This window comes from Cervus canadensis, chromosome 4, assembly GCF_019320065.1.
Source record: "Cervus canadensis isolate Bull #8, Minnesota chromosome 4, ASM1932006v1, whole genome shotgun sequence".
In the NCBI taxonomy this organism is placed as follows: domain Eukaryota; kingdom Metazoa; phylum Chordata; class Mammalia; order Artiodactyla; family Cervidae; genus Cervus; species Cervus canadensis.
The window spans coordinates 14,258,331-14,277,359 of record NC_057389.1 but is presented as its reverse complement, the minus strand read 5'-3'; the positions used below and the strand labels follow the sequence as shown (position 1 = coordinate 14,277,359).

General features: G+C 42.8%; 1 protein-coding gene across 11 annotated transcripts in view; it reads left to right on the top strand.

Annotated features, from left to right (window-relative positions):
* The window catches only part of CAST (calpastatin), a 123,849-nt gene extending 104,820 nt beyond the window's left edge, over positions 1–19,029 (top strand). For 7 of the 11 annotated variants that reach the window (XM_043464596.1, XM_043464602.1, XM_043464594.1 and 4 more), the window contains 12 exons: positions 1,006–1,107; positions 1,587–1,670; positions 4,286–4,336; positions 4,518–4,589; positions 5,700–5,798; positions 7,388–7,495; positions 9,214–9,306; positions 10,869–10,916; positions 11,344–11,436; positions 12,719–12,790; positions 17,846–17,911; positions 18,809–19,029. In XM_043464596.1, the coding sequence (XP_043320531.1) occupies positions 1,006–1,107; positions 1,587–1,670; positions 4,286–4,336; positions 4,518–4,589; positions 5,700–5,798; positions 7,388–7,495; positions 9,214–9,306; positions 10,869–10,916; positions 11,344–11,436; positions 12,719–12,790; positions 17,846–17,896 (873 nt within the window). In that variant the 3' untranslated portion in view covers positions 17,897–17,911; positions 18,809–19,029. The remainder of the gene's footprint in view (positions 1–1,005; positions 1,108–1,586; positions 1,671–4,285; positions 4,337–4,517; positions 4,590–5,699; positions 5,799–7,387; positions 7,496–9,213; positions 9,307–10,868; positions 10,917–11,343; positions 11,437–12,718; positions 12,791–17,845; positions 17,912–18,808) is intronic. The other 4 variants (XM_043464599.1, XM_043464600.1, XM_043464598.1 and 1 more) reach the window with 4 other exon arrangements.

The following is a 19,029-nucleotide window of genomic DNA, read 5'->3' as shown; positions in this document are numbered from 1 at the left end:
TTTTATGATAAGAATAATCTTTGAGACTGTTTAATTCTGGAGCTTTCACACTTTGGATCAAGACCAACTGTGAGGAATTCATCAATTCTGCAACCCACACAGCAGCAACAATAGTTTAGTCAATGGTACTTACCCTTGATATGCATGATGCGTTCAGTTTTATATTCTTCATTAAAAATAGGCCTGACCACCACCTGCTAAACTGATTTAAGCGCTGCTCACGTATGGGTCGTGACCTGTGGTTTGAAAAAAGCCAGCTCTAGTCCTATCTTTTAGCCCAAACATAATTTATTCTTTATTTTCCCTTTATGCCATTTACATTCTATGTTCATCCAGTTGTTGTTTTTTTAATAACACCGTGTCCAGTGTTACTACTGTATCATAGGGAGCACGTTTCGTTTTCATCAGCTAGACCACAGGCAGACTGCCCTCACTGTATCACTCGGGTTAGTAGGTCACACAGACCGTCATCTGAACTGGCCTGAGTCCACTCTGACCAGTAGAAGTCACACAGGGAACACAGGCTTCTGTGCCTACAGGCTCAGCCGGAGCCCTCGCCTCCAGGGCAGGCCTGGCTGTTTCATTGGGAAGAAGGTCCTCTCGAGGGCTTTCCTGAACCTCTGTTCTGTGCCATCTCGAGGACAGTCGCCTGAAGATCACGTCCTCCTCTTCTTTCCTGGCTTTCGGCTTCTCTGTGGTCCTCCCCACCCAGTGAGCTTCCTTTTTTCTGAACCAGAATGCTGGTGAGATCTTAAAAGTTTCTCGGTGCCAGCTTATAAATTGCACACTCTTAATGTTTAATGTAAGAAACTTGCCCTCATTTTTAACACGTCAGGCTTTTTAAACCTAGGTTCTAATTCCGTAGATTTTCCAAATTATGAAAAGATGACACGTGCTTCTTATCTAGGCATGAAAGAAGGATATGCTCATCTGAGTTGTTCGTTGAGTCTCTTTTAAAAGGCGTAGTTAACCACGTATTTAGTATACCCACTGCTGTGCTTTCAGAAGGGCATGGTGCCAGATGATGCTGTCGAAGCCTTGGCTGGAAGCCTGGGCAAAAAGGAAGCAGATCCAGAAGACGGAAAGCCTGTGGAGGATAAAGTCAAGGTAATGGCGGCTCAGAAACTCCTAGAAAGGAGCTATCATTGGTCATCCCAACTCCCCAGATAAGGCAGTCAGTTTAAAAAAAAAAAATTTGTGCAACACTTGGCCCGCTGGCTTCCTCTGTTACGATGCATGTCCTGTTTAATAAGCGAAACCAGAGTGAGCAGCAGTGTTTGGCTGCAGCAGGGGATGGCTGGCGTGCAGAGCTCGGAGTTCTGAGTCTCACCTTGTCCACCTGGTTTCCACCGCCAAGGATTAAGGCGGGAAGTGGTACTGCCTGATGCTGCTCACAGCTGCCCCTTAGCCCGGCAGGCTGAAAACAGTGGTGTCTGAGCCTGCTCACCCAGGAGGATACAGCGTCAAAGATACAGTTGCTGCGGGAACCTCACAATGGATTCACTGACCTCGGATTCAGTCACTCAGGCATCCACCTTATCAGAGAACGATGTATTAACAATGAAAACGGTTTAATTTTCATTCAGGAGAAAGCCAAAGAAGAGGATCGTGAAAAACTTGGTGAAAAAGAAGAAACAATTCCTCCTGATTACAGATTAGAAGAGGCCAAGGTAAACAGGCTGGGATCTTTTCTTCTAACTTATTTTCATTCATATTGAATTTCATGTACATGAAGAAGGGACATGGGAACAGACCTGGGATATAAAAGTCGTGTTTCTTAGTATTTCAAACATCAAGTGGTATTCGTTAACCAACATCCTGTTAGCACACCCGCTGTAAAGCCAAAATATTCCTCAGTGGCCTGTCACTCCTTCCTTAGGTGAAAGAAGTCTAAGATTTTCATGTCTGATAACATGGTTTGTTACAACACCAGAAATAAAGAAAACTCAGGAAGTCTTTATACAGATAGATAGGAAAACCAAACAAAAGAGAAGTTGCTCAGTCGTGTCCAACTCTTTGTGACCCCATGGACTGTAGCCCACCAGGCTCCTTCGTCCATGGGATTTTCCAGACAAGGATACTGGAGTGGGTTGCCATTTCCTTCTCCAGGGGATCTTCCCGACCCAGGGATCAAACCCAGGTCTCCCTCACTGCAGGCAGATGCTTTACCATCTGAGAACCAATCACTTCCTGAGGAAGAATTTACAAAACTTAGATATAAGTTGAAAAATAGCCTATTTGACATTGAATATAATGAGTGAGATGGCCTTCCTTGGTGGCTCAGTTGGCAAAGAATCTGCCTGCAATGCAGGAGACCCAGGTTCAATTCCTGGGTCGGGAAGACCCCCTGGAGGAGGAAATGGCCTCCCACTCCAGGATTCCTGCCTGGAGAATTCCCATGGACAGGGGAGCCTGGCGGGCTACAGTCTATAGGGTCACAAAGAGTCAGACATGACTGAGCAACTCAATATAGCCAGTGATAAAATTGACGCATTTCCTTTATTTTGAATATACAGATTGTACAGAATAAGTGATATGGGAGAGACCACTGCTTAACAGAATATTCTACCAGACTTCATGAATAATGCAGGAAAATCAAATTGATACTCTTTGTGTTCATCGATTTGCACTAGTCCATTTTTGTGGCAAAGATAGGAACTATACTGAGCTCTCCCTGATTGAAAGTTTATGATGCTGGGTCCCTTTAGTCTGCTGCTTTTCTGCATTTCACAGTCAGTCAAAACCATGGCATTTCTATCTGTTTGGGCTTGTTTGTTTATAAGATCCTTAGACCATGTGGCCCGTAAGCAGCTGTCGCATTCAGTAAAGCTGGTCAAGTGGCCATAACTCTCTTTAGAGTAGGAGGTTGGAGGTTGGTTACTTTCTCTCTCCCTTTGCTGGATTTTCATCGCAGTTTCTAAGAATGTAGCTGATTAGCTTTCCTGGCCACTTTTATTCTGTGGTTGTTTCATCCTCAACTGTGGATCTCACCCATTGTGAATTACCTATTGCTTCATAACATGTCCAGGTGCTGGCTTGATCTCGGGGTTAGATCTTGTGTTGTTCTTCAACTGCTCCCGTCAGGCCTGCTCAGGAGAGTGAGCTCCCTGAGGTAGACTGCAGGTTTCCCCTTCCGGTCTCAGGGCGATCTCAGTATGAATGTGGAGCAGATGTGCCCCCATCCCCGCTCCTATGTTTCCCTTGGCAGATTTGCTGCCTTGGCAGCTAAGGGGTGGCAGAGAGCGAGACCCGGACTCTGTTCCCCCCCTAACTGGACAGTGATCAGAAGGTCCGTGAGGACGCAGAGGACGTGGAAATGGGGGGAGAGCGCTTTGTCTAAAGGGAAGCTGGTGATACCCTTGACCTCTGCATCTCCTCGAATGTTCACAGAGCAAACGAAAACCACCTTGACCAGTGTATCAGGGGAACTGTGCAGTTGACCCTGGAGTGACACGGGTTTGAATTGCCTGGGTCCCCTTCTGTTCGGGCTTTTTTCACTAGTAAACACTACAGCATTGCACCTTCCATGAATCCACGGATGCGGAATTGAGGATACCGAGGGCCAGGTGTAAATTACACATGGACTTTTTCAACTGCTTGGGACGTCCGTGCCCCAACCCCTGCAGTTTTCCAAGGATTAACTGTGTGTACAGAGAACCTTGTGCTTACACATTTTTGCATGTTTATATAAATGGGATTTTACCGTTTATTTATAAATCGGCTTTTACTAAAGAGCCCCAAATGCTTTATTGATTTTGTCCCGTTACTCAGAAGTGGCACTTAGGGTCATTTGAAGGTTGGCACCATCTGAACTGTAAGTTTTGAGCATTATACCCCTAGGGTGAATTTTCCCAGGGCTTGGTATAGGTGCTTGGCACAGAGTCCGTGCATACTGGTTGGAGGCATTGCCTCTAAAGTTAACCAGCTTTTCCCAGGCAACTTGTGCAAAGCCCACTCCCCAGGCCAGCGAGGGTCTCATCCCCATGTCCCCTCAGTGTCCCGTGCACGCTGTACCACACACCACAGTAGCTGTTGTCCGTGGGCTTCTGGAGTTGGCAAGCCCCATTAGCAGCCCCCATGCCTAGGGGATGTCAGCCAGCTGTTTCTTGACACAAGCTGAGCAGAGCATATTTCCTGGTGAGAGGATCTGTTTCCTGGAATGAGGAATCAACTTCCTAATGTACATCATCAGATATAACCTGTCAACCTCTTATGCTGTTTGCAGAGTGCACACTTAGGATACATGTGAAATGACTCAATGCCTTGTTTTTCTCCGCCTGCATAGGATAAAGACGGAAAACCACTGCTGCCAAAAGAGGTCAAGGAACCGCTCCCAGTAAGCAAGCCAGTTTTTCTCTGAGTATATTTTTCTCCTTTGGTCCTGATGGTTAATTCAGGAAGGGCAGAGCGTTCTGTGTAATGAGCTGATCAGCATATACGCAGTGACAGTACTTTGGAGAGGACAAAGTAGTTTGATGATGACGTAGTTTGCTGACACGTCTCCTGGTTCTTTGCAGCCCGTGAGTGACGACTTCCTCCTGGATGCTCTGTCCGAGGACTTCACTGTCCCCTCAGACACGTCATCACCTGTAAGTCTCCTGAGAGTCCTGGTTTTCGTGCCTCACTTTTTAGGGTAGCAGAAATAAGTGGAAACTTGTGATTTAGAATCTGACACGAGAGATGAGGACACAGTCATGAAATTAGTGGCCCTCAACCCACTGTGACCACTAAAGATGTATTCCATCAGGAAATATTGGTCCAACTCAGTGGGTGTTTTCAACAGTGTGACTAATAGAACCAATGAACATGCATTCTATCAAGTATACATATGAAAAGAGAATTTAAAATTGAGCTGTCCAATATATTTGAAAAATAAATGCATAAAAATATGAAAAAATACTGAAAAGCATTTTTTAAATTATTTTTAGGGACGATTAATCCAACTAAGTGCCAGGATTTATTATACAGTAATGTTAAAAAGTAAAGTTCTGATTCAGAAAGCAAAGCCAAACGCCAATGGGAAAAAAAACCCGTCAATGACAGATTTAGTATATCTTTAAAGTGAGAAACATCATTATTTCAGAAAGATTATAGAATAATACACTACTTAACATTAAGAAAAAATGATACAACTGAAACCTCATCCTGCATGCCAAATATTAAAGCAATAGTAGCACTTATATTTTATACCTGATATATGAACAGAATTAAAAATAGGAGAAGTGTCTAATTTAGGCAAGCAAGGCTATGGGAGACAGGCATACCCATTCATTGCCTTTAGCTGCATGATCTTCTAGCAGCTTTTGAGAGGGTATTTGGTACAATATAGCTAGCACCATAAAGAGAGTCAGTTCTAGAACTTACTCAGAGCAACTCATTATAAAGAACAAAGCTAAAACCCTGCCATCAACCTAAATGTGCAACAAGAAATGTATAAGCCATAAAACTCTGAAATAATTAGCTTATTGACTATTTAGGATAATAAGCAGGAAGAGAAAATAGGAAACTGTATAAAATAATGCTTGGAGTAGGAAATAGAATAAAATGGCTCTTAAGCTGCTGTGTTGCCATTTAAATCAAGAGAACAATCATGATAAAGCTGTCCCAAGGGTTTTATTTAAGTAGTGGCATTGTGGGCATAATATGCTACAACACATTATGGGTCAAATCTTTTTTTTGTTATTGTTTTCTTACAAAAGCAGTTTGAAGATGCTAAACTTTCAGCTGTCGTCTCTGAGGTGGTTTCCCAAACCCCAGCTCCAACTACCCAGGCGGCCGGTCCACCCCCCGACACCGCGGTAAGCAGCATGGCTTATAAGTACCTGTTTTTTGAACAGCAATTAGAAAGTCAACAAAATTGTTACCACAGTCACCTTCTGTTTCAGAAGAGGTAAGACTGGAGAAATAGGGAGATGACAGACTATCTAAAATGATTAAATAAAACAATACCTGTGAAAGTATTTCACACACAGTGAAAGAGCTTAACATATTGTTGCTTTATTAGAATTGAAGTGCAATAATGCCCATTGTGTATATATTCAGATTTTTTAAATTGTTTAGTGTTCTTGATAATGTTTCCTTCCTTTGTATTTTTCCTGATACATGCTGTGAGTACTACTCATTATTTAACCTCAGGTTTACTTTAAGGAATTGCTCAGTGTTTGAGCTTCTCTCTGCCCACCAAATCACAGACTCCTGGTAGAAAAGCATTGTTTTCCTCCCAGTCATACCAGTAAAAACTTGTCATTTTCATGCTAGTAATGGAAAACTTCAGTGTCAATATCATTTTAATTATTTACACGTTCTGAGGCAAGACTGTGGGACCAAAGCTTTTCCAGACTTCCTTGATTAATTTTCTTTACGGTACCAAATTATATATGATCCAGGAGACCACGGCACATCAAAAGATAGAGAGATTGCCCTAAACCAGACCCCCAGCCCCTTGGGTTGAGATAGAAGTGCTTCGTGAGCTAGCTGGAGATGAAGTAGCTTGAGTGAAGTCAGCTAGGCTCCCTTTCCTTTTGATGTAGCATCAAAGCTTGCTTCCTGCTGCACTCTGAGATTCTGAGTGAGTTTTCCTCCTGTTGGGTCAGTCATGGGATCATCTGAAAATATCCAGAGGCACAAATGACAAAGCCCAGATCTAGCTGTGGGCAGTGCCACCATTCGCTGCTATAATCCTGGGCTCTCCTGAAGCACTTAAAACCAGTAAAATGCCCTTTCCCCTCGTGTCTGTGTGTATGTCTGTACACACACCCACAGTGTCAAAAGTCCCTGTGCAACAGAAGGAAGACTCATTAATAACCAAGCTGCCGTTTACACTTCGGTTCCTAGTACTCAGACTTTAGGAGCCCCTGGAATAGTGGTTGAGGCTATTAAGAAACATCCACAATCAGAAGCCTTTTTGCCTTTCACAGTATGTTTTAGAATACCTTTCCCATCACTTCCCCCATCAGAGTTTTTAGTTTTAGTTAATATTTTATTTGAAGCCATCATTAAAACTAGGTATAAAGCTTTATTTATAGCAATCCACTTGGGAATCAAAGAGTAAACTTAGTGACTTTGCGGGGAACATAATATTACATGTATTGAAGGCATCATAAGACTTCTAGAAAATCAGGCCAAGAACCCCATCTTTTTAGGAAGGGACCTATTTTCCAGGAAGAGAAAGGCATCTCGGGGTGGGGCAGGGTAGACAGGTACAGAGAGGTGCTGAGTGAAAAGTGAGGGACGAAGAGCCCCCCACAGGGAAGGAAGACCCAGCGCCTCTGCCCACCTGCCCCTCCCTGGGGAAAACCCACCGGCTTACGGACGTCTTAGAGGCACTGTGGGCGCTGCAGGTGACCTGATGTGGCTAACCAGTGACTAATTTGGATGTCTTGTTTAGCAGCGTGACAACAAAGAACTTGACGATGCCCTGGATCAACTTTCTGACAGTCTCGGGCAAAGACAGCCTGATCCAGATGAGAATAAACCCGTAGAGGATAAAGTCAAGGTACAAGAAAAAAGTCATTTAAAGTTTTTATAGCCCTGACTTGCCTGGAGTCAGCCTTCCCTGGTGGCTCTGCTGGTAAAGAATCTGCCTGCAGTGCGGGAGACCTGGGTTTGGTCCCTGGGCTGGGAAGATCTCCTGGAGAAGGGAAAGGCTGCCCACTCCAGTATTCTGGCCTGGAGAATTCCATGGACTGTACAGTCCATGGGGCTGCAGAGTCGGACACGACTCAGCCGCTTTCACTTTCACTGCCTGGAGTCAGCGAACAGTTGGATAACTACAGCCTAAGTTTTTTCTACACTGTGGTCTACGTGGTGTCTCCGTTTCCTCTCTGAGGACTGTGTTATAGCACAGATTTGGGCAAACGTTATGTTTGTGAGATGAGAGTTTGTGATGATGGAAAAGCACGGTCTTGCTCTGTTAATTTTATTCTCTTCTCACACTGACTTTTTTTGGTTTTATCTGGCAGTAAAACCAGATATATCTTGTCATATATCTGGTACAGATATGTGTATTTTAGGTAGACAACTTGTGTGTATGTAGTGACAGAGGCTTCCCTAGCAGTCTTCCCTGCCATCGTAACTACGTGCAAACTCCTACACGAAGGAAGCGTTGGACCAGGAGTTCACTGCAGAAGTGTCTACAAGACACAGACTCTTAACACTGCATGTCTTGTACAACATGTAGAAGTACGTATTTATACTGAATAATATACTAACAGTCCGTCGAGCTTGGAACTACCAGAAAGGTAACAGACCACCCAAATCTTTGTCTCCAAGATGGGGTGTTTCAAAGAATCCTTAGGTCTTGATTCTACTCTGTTACAGGAATGTCGAGATGAACTTAACCTGTATTTGAAAAATGAAATTATAATGATGCAGAAAAATAAAATCTAATCCCCACCCCTTGGGGGGGGGGCAGGGCTTTCCCTGAATCCAGGGACCAAGAGGCCAGCCTCACCGCACTGAGGCAGGGATGCTGGAGGCGGGGGCTGCTTACTCAGCCGCGGGTGTTTGCTCACCTGCAACATAGCAGGCGGCACGTCCCTTCACAGTGGCTCCTGGTAAAGAGTCAGAGTTGTGAATAGTGCCTCTAAGTGCCAAGGTACAGCACCTTGACGGTTTACTTTAGAAAGTGACACTCACATTAAAAGAAACTTTATCCTCTTGGGTTTTATCTCCTTCCATAGTTTCTGAGGGCTTCCCTGGTGGCTCATATGGTAAAGAATCTGCCTGCAATGCAGGAGACCTGGGTTCGATCCCTGGGTTGGAAAGATCCCCTGGAGAAGGGAATGTTAACCCACTCTAGTATTCTTACCTGGAGAATGTCCATCACCAACTCGATGGACATGAGTTTGGGTAAACTCCGGTAGTTGGTGATGGACAGGGAGCCCTGGCGTGCTGCAGTCCATGGGGTCGCAAAGAGTTGGACACGACTGAGTGACTGAACTCAGATAGTTCTGAGAATAATTACTTAAAAGCTTATTTCAATTTAAAATACAAGTAGAAAATTCATGGGTGTGGAATGACAAACAGAAGCACTGGGTTTACTTTTTTCCATCAACTGGAAATATGTTGACATTGTTGCACTGTTGCTTATAAAACTTAAAGGGACTATGTTTTGCCTCAGAAATAGCCAATAAATGCTGAATGCTGCATTTTCAAATGTGCTTTTTTTGAAGGTAGAACTGAATAGTAATTATGTATGTTCATTGTTTACAGGAAAAAGCCAAAGCTGAACACAGAGACAAGCTGGGAGAAAGAGATGACACCATCCCACCTGCATACCAGCATCTTTTGGATGATGACAAGGAGGTAAATGAGGGTGGTGTCCAGGTTGGATCTATACTCCAAAGCTTTGAGATTCAAACCTCACTTGAAATGAACAGAAAGTACACTGTAACAATAGCATAAAAATGTGACATGACTGGCACTTTTACTCTGTCCCCACTGAGCAGACTGTCTAGAATTCTGTTTAATATTTATTTGAGCCAGTATCATTGGATGTTTACTGTGCCGGGCACTGTGGCGTAAAGAGAATTGAAGAATGTTCCGTCACTCACTGATGCTTACCAGTGATTCCCAGGCAGGTACACAGATGAATTCTCTGCGAGAAAAGTCTGTAATAACAATGAATGATACTTGTAATCTTACCTGAAGCAGAGTCTCTCTGTTGAAGAACAGAAAAAGAGCTAGGATGGAAATAATTCATGGGGCAAATACGACCCAAGGCCTGCTGTCTCTCTTTCTTCTCCTACACCACCACCCCAGTGCTGTTGAGAGTGAAGACAGGCAAAACCATATTCCCAATCGAAAGCTCTGTTGCTAACAGTATCGTCAAGAAGTTTATCTGTCTTTGTCTCTCTCCTGGTCAACCTGCTCTGTTTCCTGCCCCTTCCTGTTTGGCTTCTAGAGGTTAAATAACCCTTTCCCGATCTGTTCATCAGATAAAAACAAGGAAGTCCAGATGACAGCCTCTCTCTGCACTGATGCATGTGAGGGGTTTGACTGTATAGAGTACTATCAGCTTCACTGTCTTCTGTTACAGAAATCAGTTCCCCTCGCTTGCATTCAGTATTCATGACAGCTCTTGTGCACCCTGCTAGAATGCCCCCTGCTTTGACGGTCCCATCTGACCCCGTTGTGTTCTTTGGGAAATGTATTATTTAGTGTCCTGGCCTCTGCAGATGGGAAAAATCCCTGATGAGTTGTCCTTGTAATCCTCACTGAAAAAAAATCGCCTATAGACCATTTCAGTGCCTCAAATCCTTTTGAAGTGTAATAAGCTATGGTAGATACGTATATAGTAAAATAGCAAACAAGACATAAAAACACAAGTTACTTTTTGTGATGTTTTAACTAGAGTTAAGCAGTGACAGAGTTGCTAAAACAGTATTTCTTTCACTTCCAGGAACAGACTCATCCTTGCGTTTTCCCCAAGGCTATTGAAATAGTTATGAGGTAGTCATTAATCAAAGCTGGTGAAGAGATAATATGGACCCAGGTTTATCAGTTATGCAAAGTATACAGTTGTCCCTTGGTATCTAGGGGTGGTTAGTTCCAAGACCCCCAGAGACCAAAATCTGAGGATACTTTAGATCATCTCTGCATTACTCAGAATGCCTAATACAGTGTAAGTGCTACGTAAGTAGTTGCTGGCATGTGGCAAATTCAAGATTTGCTTTTTGGAACTTCCTAGAATTCTGTTTCCCCAAATAGTTTCAATCTGCTGGTTGGTTGAATCTGCCAATGCGGAAGCCACAGATGCAGGGGGCTGACTGAACTCCACTGGATAAAAGATCATGTAAATACTGACTTACGCCTAAGTGAAACCTTTACAAAAGTTTGTTTAACCAATAGTCTGCTTTGTTTCTAAGGGCACACCGGGGAAGCCAAAGGCATCAAAGAAACCCAAAGCATCAGAGGTAAATACCATAGCTGTGTGTTTCCAGAAAAGATTTTTTTAACCTCTAGCTGCAGCTTTCACATTTTAGAAATCTAAAATGCAGTGAATGCCTTCCTTGTGCTTGGTCTGATGCCAAGGCATGCATATAAGAGTATATTATTTCTGTCTTCCCAAGAGCCGCTCAACATAGGCAGTTCCATTTTCCAGATTAGAGCATCATAGCTCAGAGAATACTAAGCACCTTGTATAACAGAGTGGAGGAAAGTAGAGCTGTCAAGATTTTCCTGTTTTAATCTCTCTTTTATAATAGTTTATTAGGAAAAGAATGTCAGCAAGGCTTTGCTTTGAACACACACATTTTCAGAGATGCGGGGAAATGGCCCACAAACATCTTTCCCTTGCTTTTCCAAAAAGCAAATCTTGATGGTTATCTCTCTTGATCTCAGCAGCCTGCAGGTGCCCAGGACCCCATTGACGCCCTCTCCGGGGACTTTGACAGCTGTCCCTCAGCTACAGAAACCTCCACAAAAACAGCAAAGGTGCGGGGCTTTTTCCTCTTGGCTTTTTTTTTTTAATGTATCTCTGTACAAATAACACACACACACAATTTTATACCATAGAATAAACTGATTAATGCCCTAGAAAATTTGAAAAAAATTCTACTCCCCTCCCCTCCAACACCATTATTTGGTGTTATTTCTTGTCTTTTCCCATATGTAGGTTTTACATAATTATACGTAGATTCTATATATAATACATTTCTTAAGAGTGTATCATAAATGTTTTCCATGTTGCTTTATAAGCTCCATTTTTGATTGCCACGCTATATTGGTGTGTAGCAGTAATGCTCTATCTGTGGTCATTTAAAAGGAGAGCAGTCCTTCACTCTATACACCATGCCGCTTGCCCTCTGGGCTTCCTCCCCTTTTCTGCCCTGAGCAGCGCTCCTCCTTGCCCTTCAGGGACCATTCAAGCATCCAGGAAGCTCTCCCTGTCTGCTTCTCCCGTCCCAGGTCAGGGGCTTGTCCTCTGCTGTCCCTGCGCTGTGAGTTACCTGTCCTGGGTCTCACCCCACTGGGCTCTGGGCTTCAGACAACAGTCGTGTCTGGTAGCTCTGTGGTCAGCATTAGCTAAATGCCCCGTGCATAGTAGGAGATCAAATGCGAGTGGAAAAAAAAGAAAAGTGTAAGCCATCAAATAGAAGGAAGAGTGAAATGAGTGTCCTCCGTTGTTATTTTCAGAAGAATTAAAATGCACATGGTTTCGCGGGTGTTAACGGTAGTTCCCAGTCACTGAATTGTCAGTCTTCCCTCTCTTGGGTGATTTAATTTCTAGATCACATCACCATCCTATTTCTCAACTCCTGGAGCCTCATAAAAAATGCCTTTTTGGTGAATGGACTTCACTTTTGTATGTGACTGGCCCTACCTGGCTCTGGTTGCTTCCACTCTTAGATTATTCTTCCATCACTCTGAAAGCAGTGTCCTCTTGGCACATAGACACCAGTCCTGATAGAACCAGGCTCTATTTTGATGAGCAAAATACAGTCTGAGTGCATCATGAAAATTGGCAGGATGTCAACATGAGTCACCTTTTCCTCATTTTTTTTTCCTTCTCACCCTCCCACCGTGAACACCGCTGTGTATGTTCACTGTGGTTCAAAAAGTTATGACTGTGAAATACCCAATTTTTCATTATTTAGTTAAACTGGAGAGTCCAGGCTCCTAAAAGGAAGAGCCTGGATCGATTTGCTTGCAGCAGCAGTTAATTGCTAGATGGAGTGTTGACCGCAGCAGCCTCATTACATTTCCTCTGCTCTAGGACAAAGACAAGAAGCCTGCTGCCAGTGCCAAAGCGCCCAGGAACGGCGGGAAAGCCAAGGACTCCACACAAGTAAGTTCAAAGCCCAGTCGTGTCCGACTCTTTGTGACCCCCATGGACTGTAGCCCGCCAGGCTCCTCTGTCCATGGGGTTTTCCAGGCAAGAGTACTGGAGTGGGTTGCCATTTCCTTCTCCAGGGCATCTTCCTGACACAGGGATGGAACCCGGGTCTCCCGCACTGCAGGAAGACTCTTTACCATCTGAGCCCCCAGGGAAGCCCCCACCAGCGCAGTAAACAGATGATAAGTGAGCTTGGCGATTACAGGGAGCAGTGCCTTCTTAGTCATTTAGTTTCTGCTTGGGGTCTATTTAGAAAAGAAGCATTTTTAAGCCCTGTCTATACCCTAGCACATCTTGCCAAAGAAACGGAAGTTTTAAAGGTGTTTATTTTTTTTAATTATTTATTTTAATCGGAGGCTAATTCCATTACAATATTGTAGTGGTTTTTGCCATACATTGACATGAATCAGCCATGATATATATTATTTTTTAAAGTAATCGATACTTAGGTATCAATATTACTTATCAATAATCAATATTCAGTAAGTATCAACTTACTGAAGGAACGAAGGTTCGGAACACAATTGAAGTGCCCTGCGTTGCCAGCCCTTGTCAGACAGAGTCCCAGCGTCAGCTGAGCTAGTCTGGGGTGAGTGGAGGCCCTCTCCCTTCATCAGCCCCAAACACCTTGCACTCCCTTGTTGCTACTCTCCCCCACCGTGTGCGGAAAGCCTTGCCTTCTCCTTAAAGAGAACACTGAGGGTGCCTTGCAGGAAATAACCAAGACCCCCTTCCTGCCCACCTCCTAACAAACACACTCTCCCCTCCTTGCCTGCAGCCCCTTCTCTCTCTCTCAAGGGGTCACTGAGTCTCTCCATGCTCCCCATGTGGCTCAGCTGGTGAAGAATCCACCTGCAATGTGGGAGACCAGGGTTCGAGCCCCGTGTTGGGAAGATCCCCTGGAGAAGGGAAAGGCTACCCACTCCAGTATTCTGGCCTAGAGAATTCCATGAGCTGAATAGTCCATGGGGTCCCAAAGAGTTGGTCCTAAATATTCATTGGAAGGACTGATGCTAAAGCTGAAATTCCAATACTTTGGTCACCTGATACGAAGAACTGACTCATTGGAAAAGACCCTGATGCTGGGAAAGATTGAGGGCAGGAGGAGAAGGGACAACAGAGGATGAGACGGTTGGATGGCATCACCGACTCAATGGACATGAGTTTGAGTAGGCTCCAGGAGTTGGTGATGGACAGGGAGGCCTGGCGTGCTGTGATTCATGGGGTCGCAGAGTCGGACACAACTGAGCGACTGAACTGAACTCTGTCCAGTATCTTTGTCTCAATTCGTTTCCTTTGTAGTACAAACATATTCAAGCTCTTTAACAACTCAAAAGCCCTTTTCCTTCCATCGCTTCACCTCCTTGGAAGATTTGTCTCTGTGACCCTGCTCCCCTTTCTTGAGCTCTCCCTGAGAGCGGCAGTGATCTGCTGGCTGCTATATTGTTTCCTCATCAGTCCTTAGTTTACATGTTCTCTCGGGATGTGCTTTGGGGCATTAGATTTGATGCTGCAAAGACTGAGACTTCGGGATGGGTGAATATTTTATAGCTTCGCCTCCCGAAAGACCCAGGCTAACACCTCCTACCTCAGGTTTCCATTTGGATAAACATTGACAGTACAGATCCATATACTATATTTCATCAAGTCTAAATTGCCACCAATTATTAAGAAAAAAGTCAACAGTTTGATTACGATGTTAGTCATCATAACAGCAAATTAAGACATGTTAAAATATGCATGCCTGGCAAGGGAGATGACACCACCAGAGAATGTAGTGTCTATAAATCTTGGAACAGGAAAGTAGTACAGAGAACTGGAGAAGCTCTTACAGTTTCTGAGACCCAATATACTCACAGTAAATACTAGTAGTCCTTCCTCCCAGGTGGTATCTCATTTTTCACGTTCTTATAGAAAGCAGAACTGAGACTAATGAGTGGATCTGGTTTCTTAGAGCTGGGCATTAATGCAGCATGGCACTTTGAAGCTTCCTATTATTAAAATGATGCAAACTGTGGTTAGGAAAGGAATGAAGTTGGATTGGATAGACAACTTCTGGGTCTCCTCCAGTTCTAAAACCATAGTATTCAAATGGTTATGACTGTTAATTCCAATTATAATGAGAAATAAAAGATACAGGTCCAGAAACAGTAATCCAGCTGCATCCAAACTCTTAAAAAGCAAGATAGTGAGTTCTGGTTCAGGGTGGTGATGTAGACAAGATCAGCTCGCCTCGTACCATGGAAACACCAGATCTACAGCTGCGTATGCAACAATTTCCTCTAGGAAAAAACTCCTACAGTGATCTGAATGACTCCTATCCATTGGGCCAATAAAAGAAGGCCGGCATCAAAGAAGGTAGAAGAAGACACACTCTCGGCACAAATCCAGTCCCAACACAGTTAACTCACCATCAGAAGGAAATTCAAAACTCAGAGCTTCTCCTGAGGAGCAAACTAGGTTGAACCCCCATGGCAGCACCCCAACCTTTAAAGACCACCTGAGAAATGAGCACACTAAACCTCTAGCTTTGGGAAGCCAATGGAGCGTGTGTCCAGACGGCCATAGCAAACTGAGGAAAGGTTCCTCAAGGGCTCATGAGCTCAGACTCACCCACTCCCCCCACAAAGCAATCAGAGCTACAGTTCTTAGCAGGCCACCATCCCCAGAATGCTGCACAAACCTCAGACCAAAACACCCCAGCCTTCTGTGTAAGAGGCCTCCATGCTTATCCTGCAGCTTCGGTGTGAGGAGCAGGCTTCCGATTTGGCAGAAGATGCCCAGATGTTCTCTAAGGAGACATAAGCTGGGTGCTCACCACCATCGAGCTATCTCCCCATCTCGCTCCGGGTCACCAGCATCTCCCAGAAAGGGGGCTCTGGCACTTTACCTAGAGGCCAAATTTTTGTAACTGCCCCCCAGGGGGGGCACTTCCTGATCACCTGCTGTGGCCCTTCAAGACTATTATGTTTATATATTGAACCAATGAAAATAAAATAGGCTGCTTGAACACTTACAGTGTTTTGAGAGATGATCGAGTCAGGGCAGGGTTTCACAGTTAAGTTATCTCCTACACAAGGCCACTCCTTCAAGACTGGAAGAGGTGGCTGTTCTGTCTAATGCACAGAAACCAACAGAGAGTCAAGGAAAATGAGGAAATGGAAGAATACGTTCCAGACAATTAAAACCTCAGGATAGAAACCTTAATGAAGAGGTTTACCCGATGAGTTCAAAGTAACAGTCATACAGATGCTCACCAAACTTGGGAGAAGAATGGATAAACACAGTGAGAACTTCGGCAAAGATACAGGAAAAATACAAGAACGTAACAAGTAGTCACAGAACTGAAGAATACAATAACTGAACTGAAAAACACACTAGAGGGGTTCAACAGCAGACTATACGCAGAAGTAAGGACCCAGGAACTCAAGGACAGAGCAACGGGACTCACCCAGTCAATGCAGCAAAAGAAAAAAAAATAGTAAAGATAGCTGAAAAGACTTATCAGACAGTATCACACAGACCAACACGGATGAACATTTGCATTAAAGGGGGTCCCAAAAGGAGAAGCAAGGGACAAAGGGGCAACGAACTTATTGATATAAATAATGGCTAAAACCTTCCCTAACCTGGGGAAGGAAACAAGACATTCATATCCAGGAAGCCCAGATGCTTTCAGATAAGAAGAACCCAAAGACACCCACACCAAAGACACATTAAAATGTCAAAAGTTAAAGACAAGGAGAGAAATTTGAGCATCCCAAAAGAAAAACAACTTTTTACATACAAGGGGCCTCCGTTAAGACTCTCAGCAGGCTTTCAAATTTTGCAGGCCAGAAAAGGAGTATCATGATATATTTTCAAAGTGCTGAAAGAAAAACACACCAAGAATATTCTCTTCTTAGAAAAACGGTCATTCAGGAAAAAAGTTTTCCCGATAAGCAAAAGCTAAAGGAGTTCATCACTATTAAACCAGTCTTACAAGTAACATTAAAAAGACTTCTTTAAGCTGAAAAGGGTGCTAATTAGTAATGGGAAAACAATCAAAGTACAAATCTCACTGGTAAAGGTTAATATACAGCAAAATTCAGAATAATTTAATGTTGTAAAGGTGGTATATTAATCACTGATAAAGCTAGTATGAAGTGTAGGACAAAAGTAGTTAAAAATAGCTAATTATAATAATTAAGGGATACACAAGATTAAAAAGATATAAAATGGACATCAAAAACATAAAACATGAGGGTGAAAAACTCATACTTATGAGTTTACTTTACTTATACAGTAAAACTGTATAGCTTTGGGATGCGTTCAAACCTAAGTAGTTGTCAACTTAAGACATAAATGTAAGCTGTTGTATGTATGCCTTATGGTAACCAGAGTAGATACACGAAAACCTATGGTAGATACACAAAGGAGAAAGGAACCTAGCTTACTACTGTAGGAAATCATCAAATCAGAAAAAGGAAGAGAGCCAGAGAGGGAACAAAAAAACTACAGAAGAGTCAGAAAACAGTTCATAGAATGGCAATAGGTACATACTTATTAATAAATACTTTGAAAATAATGAGCTCAACTCCCCAGACTACAGAGAGGCAGAATGGATTAAAAAAAAAAAACAAAAAACATGACGCATCTATACATACTGCCTATTAGAAACTCACTTCAAATTTAAGGACAGACTGAAAGTGAAGAGATAGAAAAAATAGGCCTTGCAAGTGGAAACCAATTATGTTGGCCTTCAAAAAAAAAAAACAGCCTAGAGTAAAACATTTAGAATCACTTAAGGTTATTTTTAGTTTATAAACTTCAAGGGGAAGAATTCAGTGTTTGGGCTAAATAAAGCACTTTAAAAGGACTATCCTATTTTGCCCTGCCAACTGCCATCTTTTACCTTTTTAAACCTGAAAAGCATTTTTCCTCATAAAGCTCATCTGGTTGATCAGTTTTGGGTACTCAATCCAGAAAATAAAAGAACTCATTGATGGTTTTTGCTTGTCCTTTTAGGCAAAGGAGGAAACTTCCAAGCCAAAAGCTGATGGAAAAAGTACAAGTTAAAGTTCACACTATTTGGTAAGTTGGGTGTTTGTCACAAATGAAGACCACTGTACGTTCTAACTAGCCTGTGTGATATAGGTGAGAAAAGCTAAGTCCATTTCTTGAGTGTTTCATGTTCTCTTTATGCTATTGGCATAAAATGCACACTGCAAAATCTGTAGAGTAATTCACTGAGAAGCAATAAATGGTGCTTCCAGGATGTTTAAACACATTAACCTTATAATTAAAAGCTCTCCAAAATACTAGGCCAGGCTCTTAAACAAAATGACCAACTAAGTCTAGTTGACTCTTTGAAACCCAGATGCTCATGACTGCAGATTACTGTGGCAAAGCAAAATTGACAAGTTACATCTTATAGTGAAATGGCCTTATGGTCTAGATATCACCCAAAACACATGTGGGGTGAGGAGTGCACGCCTACGGTCTCATGGTAATTACAGGGTTTTGAGAACAGTACAAAGGAAAAGACTGACAACTTTGGTTCATCTTAGTTTTAGAAAGTAAAACCCTGTGTTTGATTCTACTTTATGGCGACTGAAGAGCTGGTATGGATGAGGGAGACTCTGACATCTGTCTTGAGAGCTAGGCCCTTATTAATGTCAAAGAGAAGAGGTCTTATTCTAAATGACAAAAGTATATAACCACTTCCTGCAAAAAATCTAAAAGAAATAACAACGTAGATTAAATTGGATTGGGCTCTCTCACCATGATTCACTTTTATGTCCTGTAGAGGAAAGTATACTGATTAGAACTGCTCCAAATATTGTCCCCAAAATTAAAAAAAATTTTTTTCTTCTAATTTTCTACTCTAATATCTGCTTACAGTAAATGCCTCCTTAGATTTATTATGCCTGTAATAAGAAAATAACATATCAAATGGTTCACTGCATTTTCTTCTTTGAATTTTTCAAGGTATCTGCATATAAAATCTTCAGCGGGTAGATGGTGACTTCTGAAGAACAAAAGGCTTTGACAACAGAAACAATTTCTGGGTGGCTTCTAGACAGTGGTATTTGTTGATTCTTTTGACATCCTAAACATTGTCTGTTATTCTTTTCCTGAAAAGAAACTGAATTTGTCTGGTTCACCTGTGTTATTCTACTGAGTATTGATAAACTTTGAATTTTTAAAAA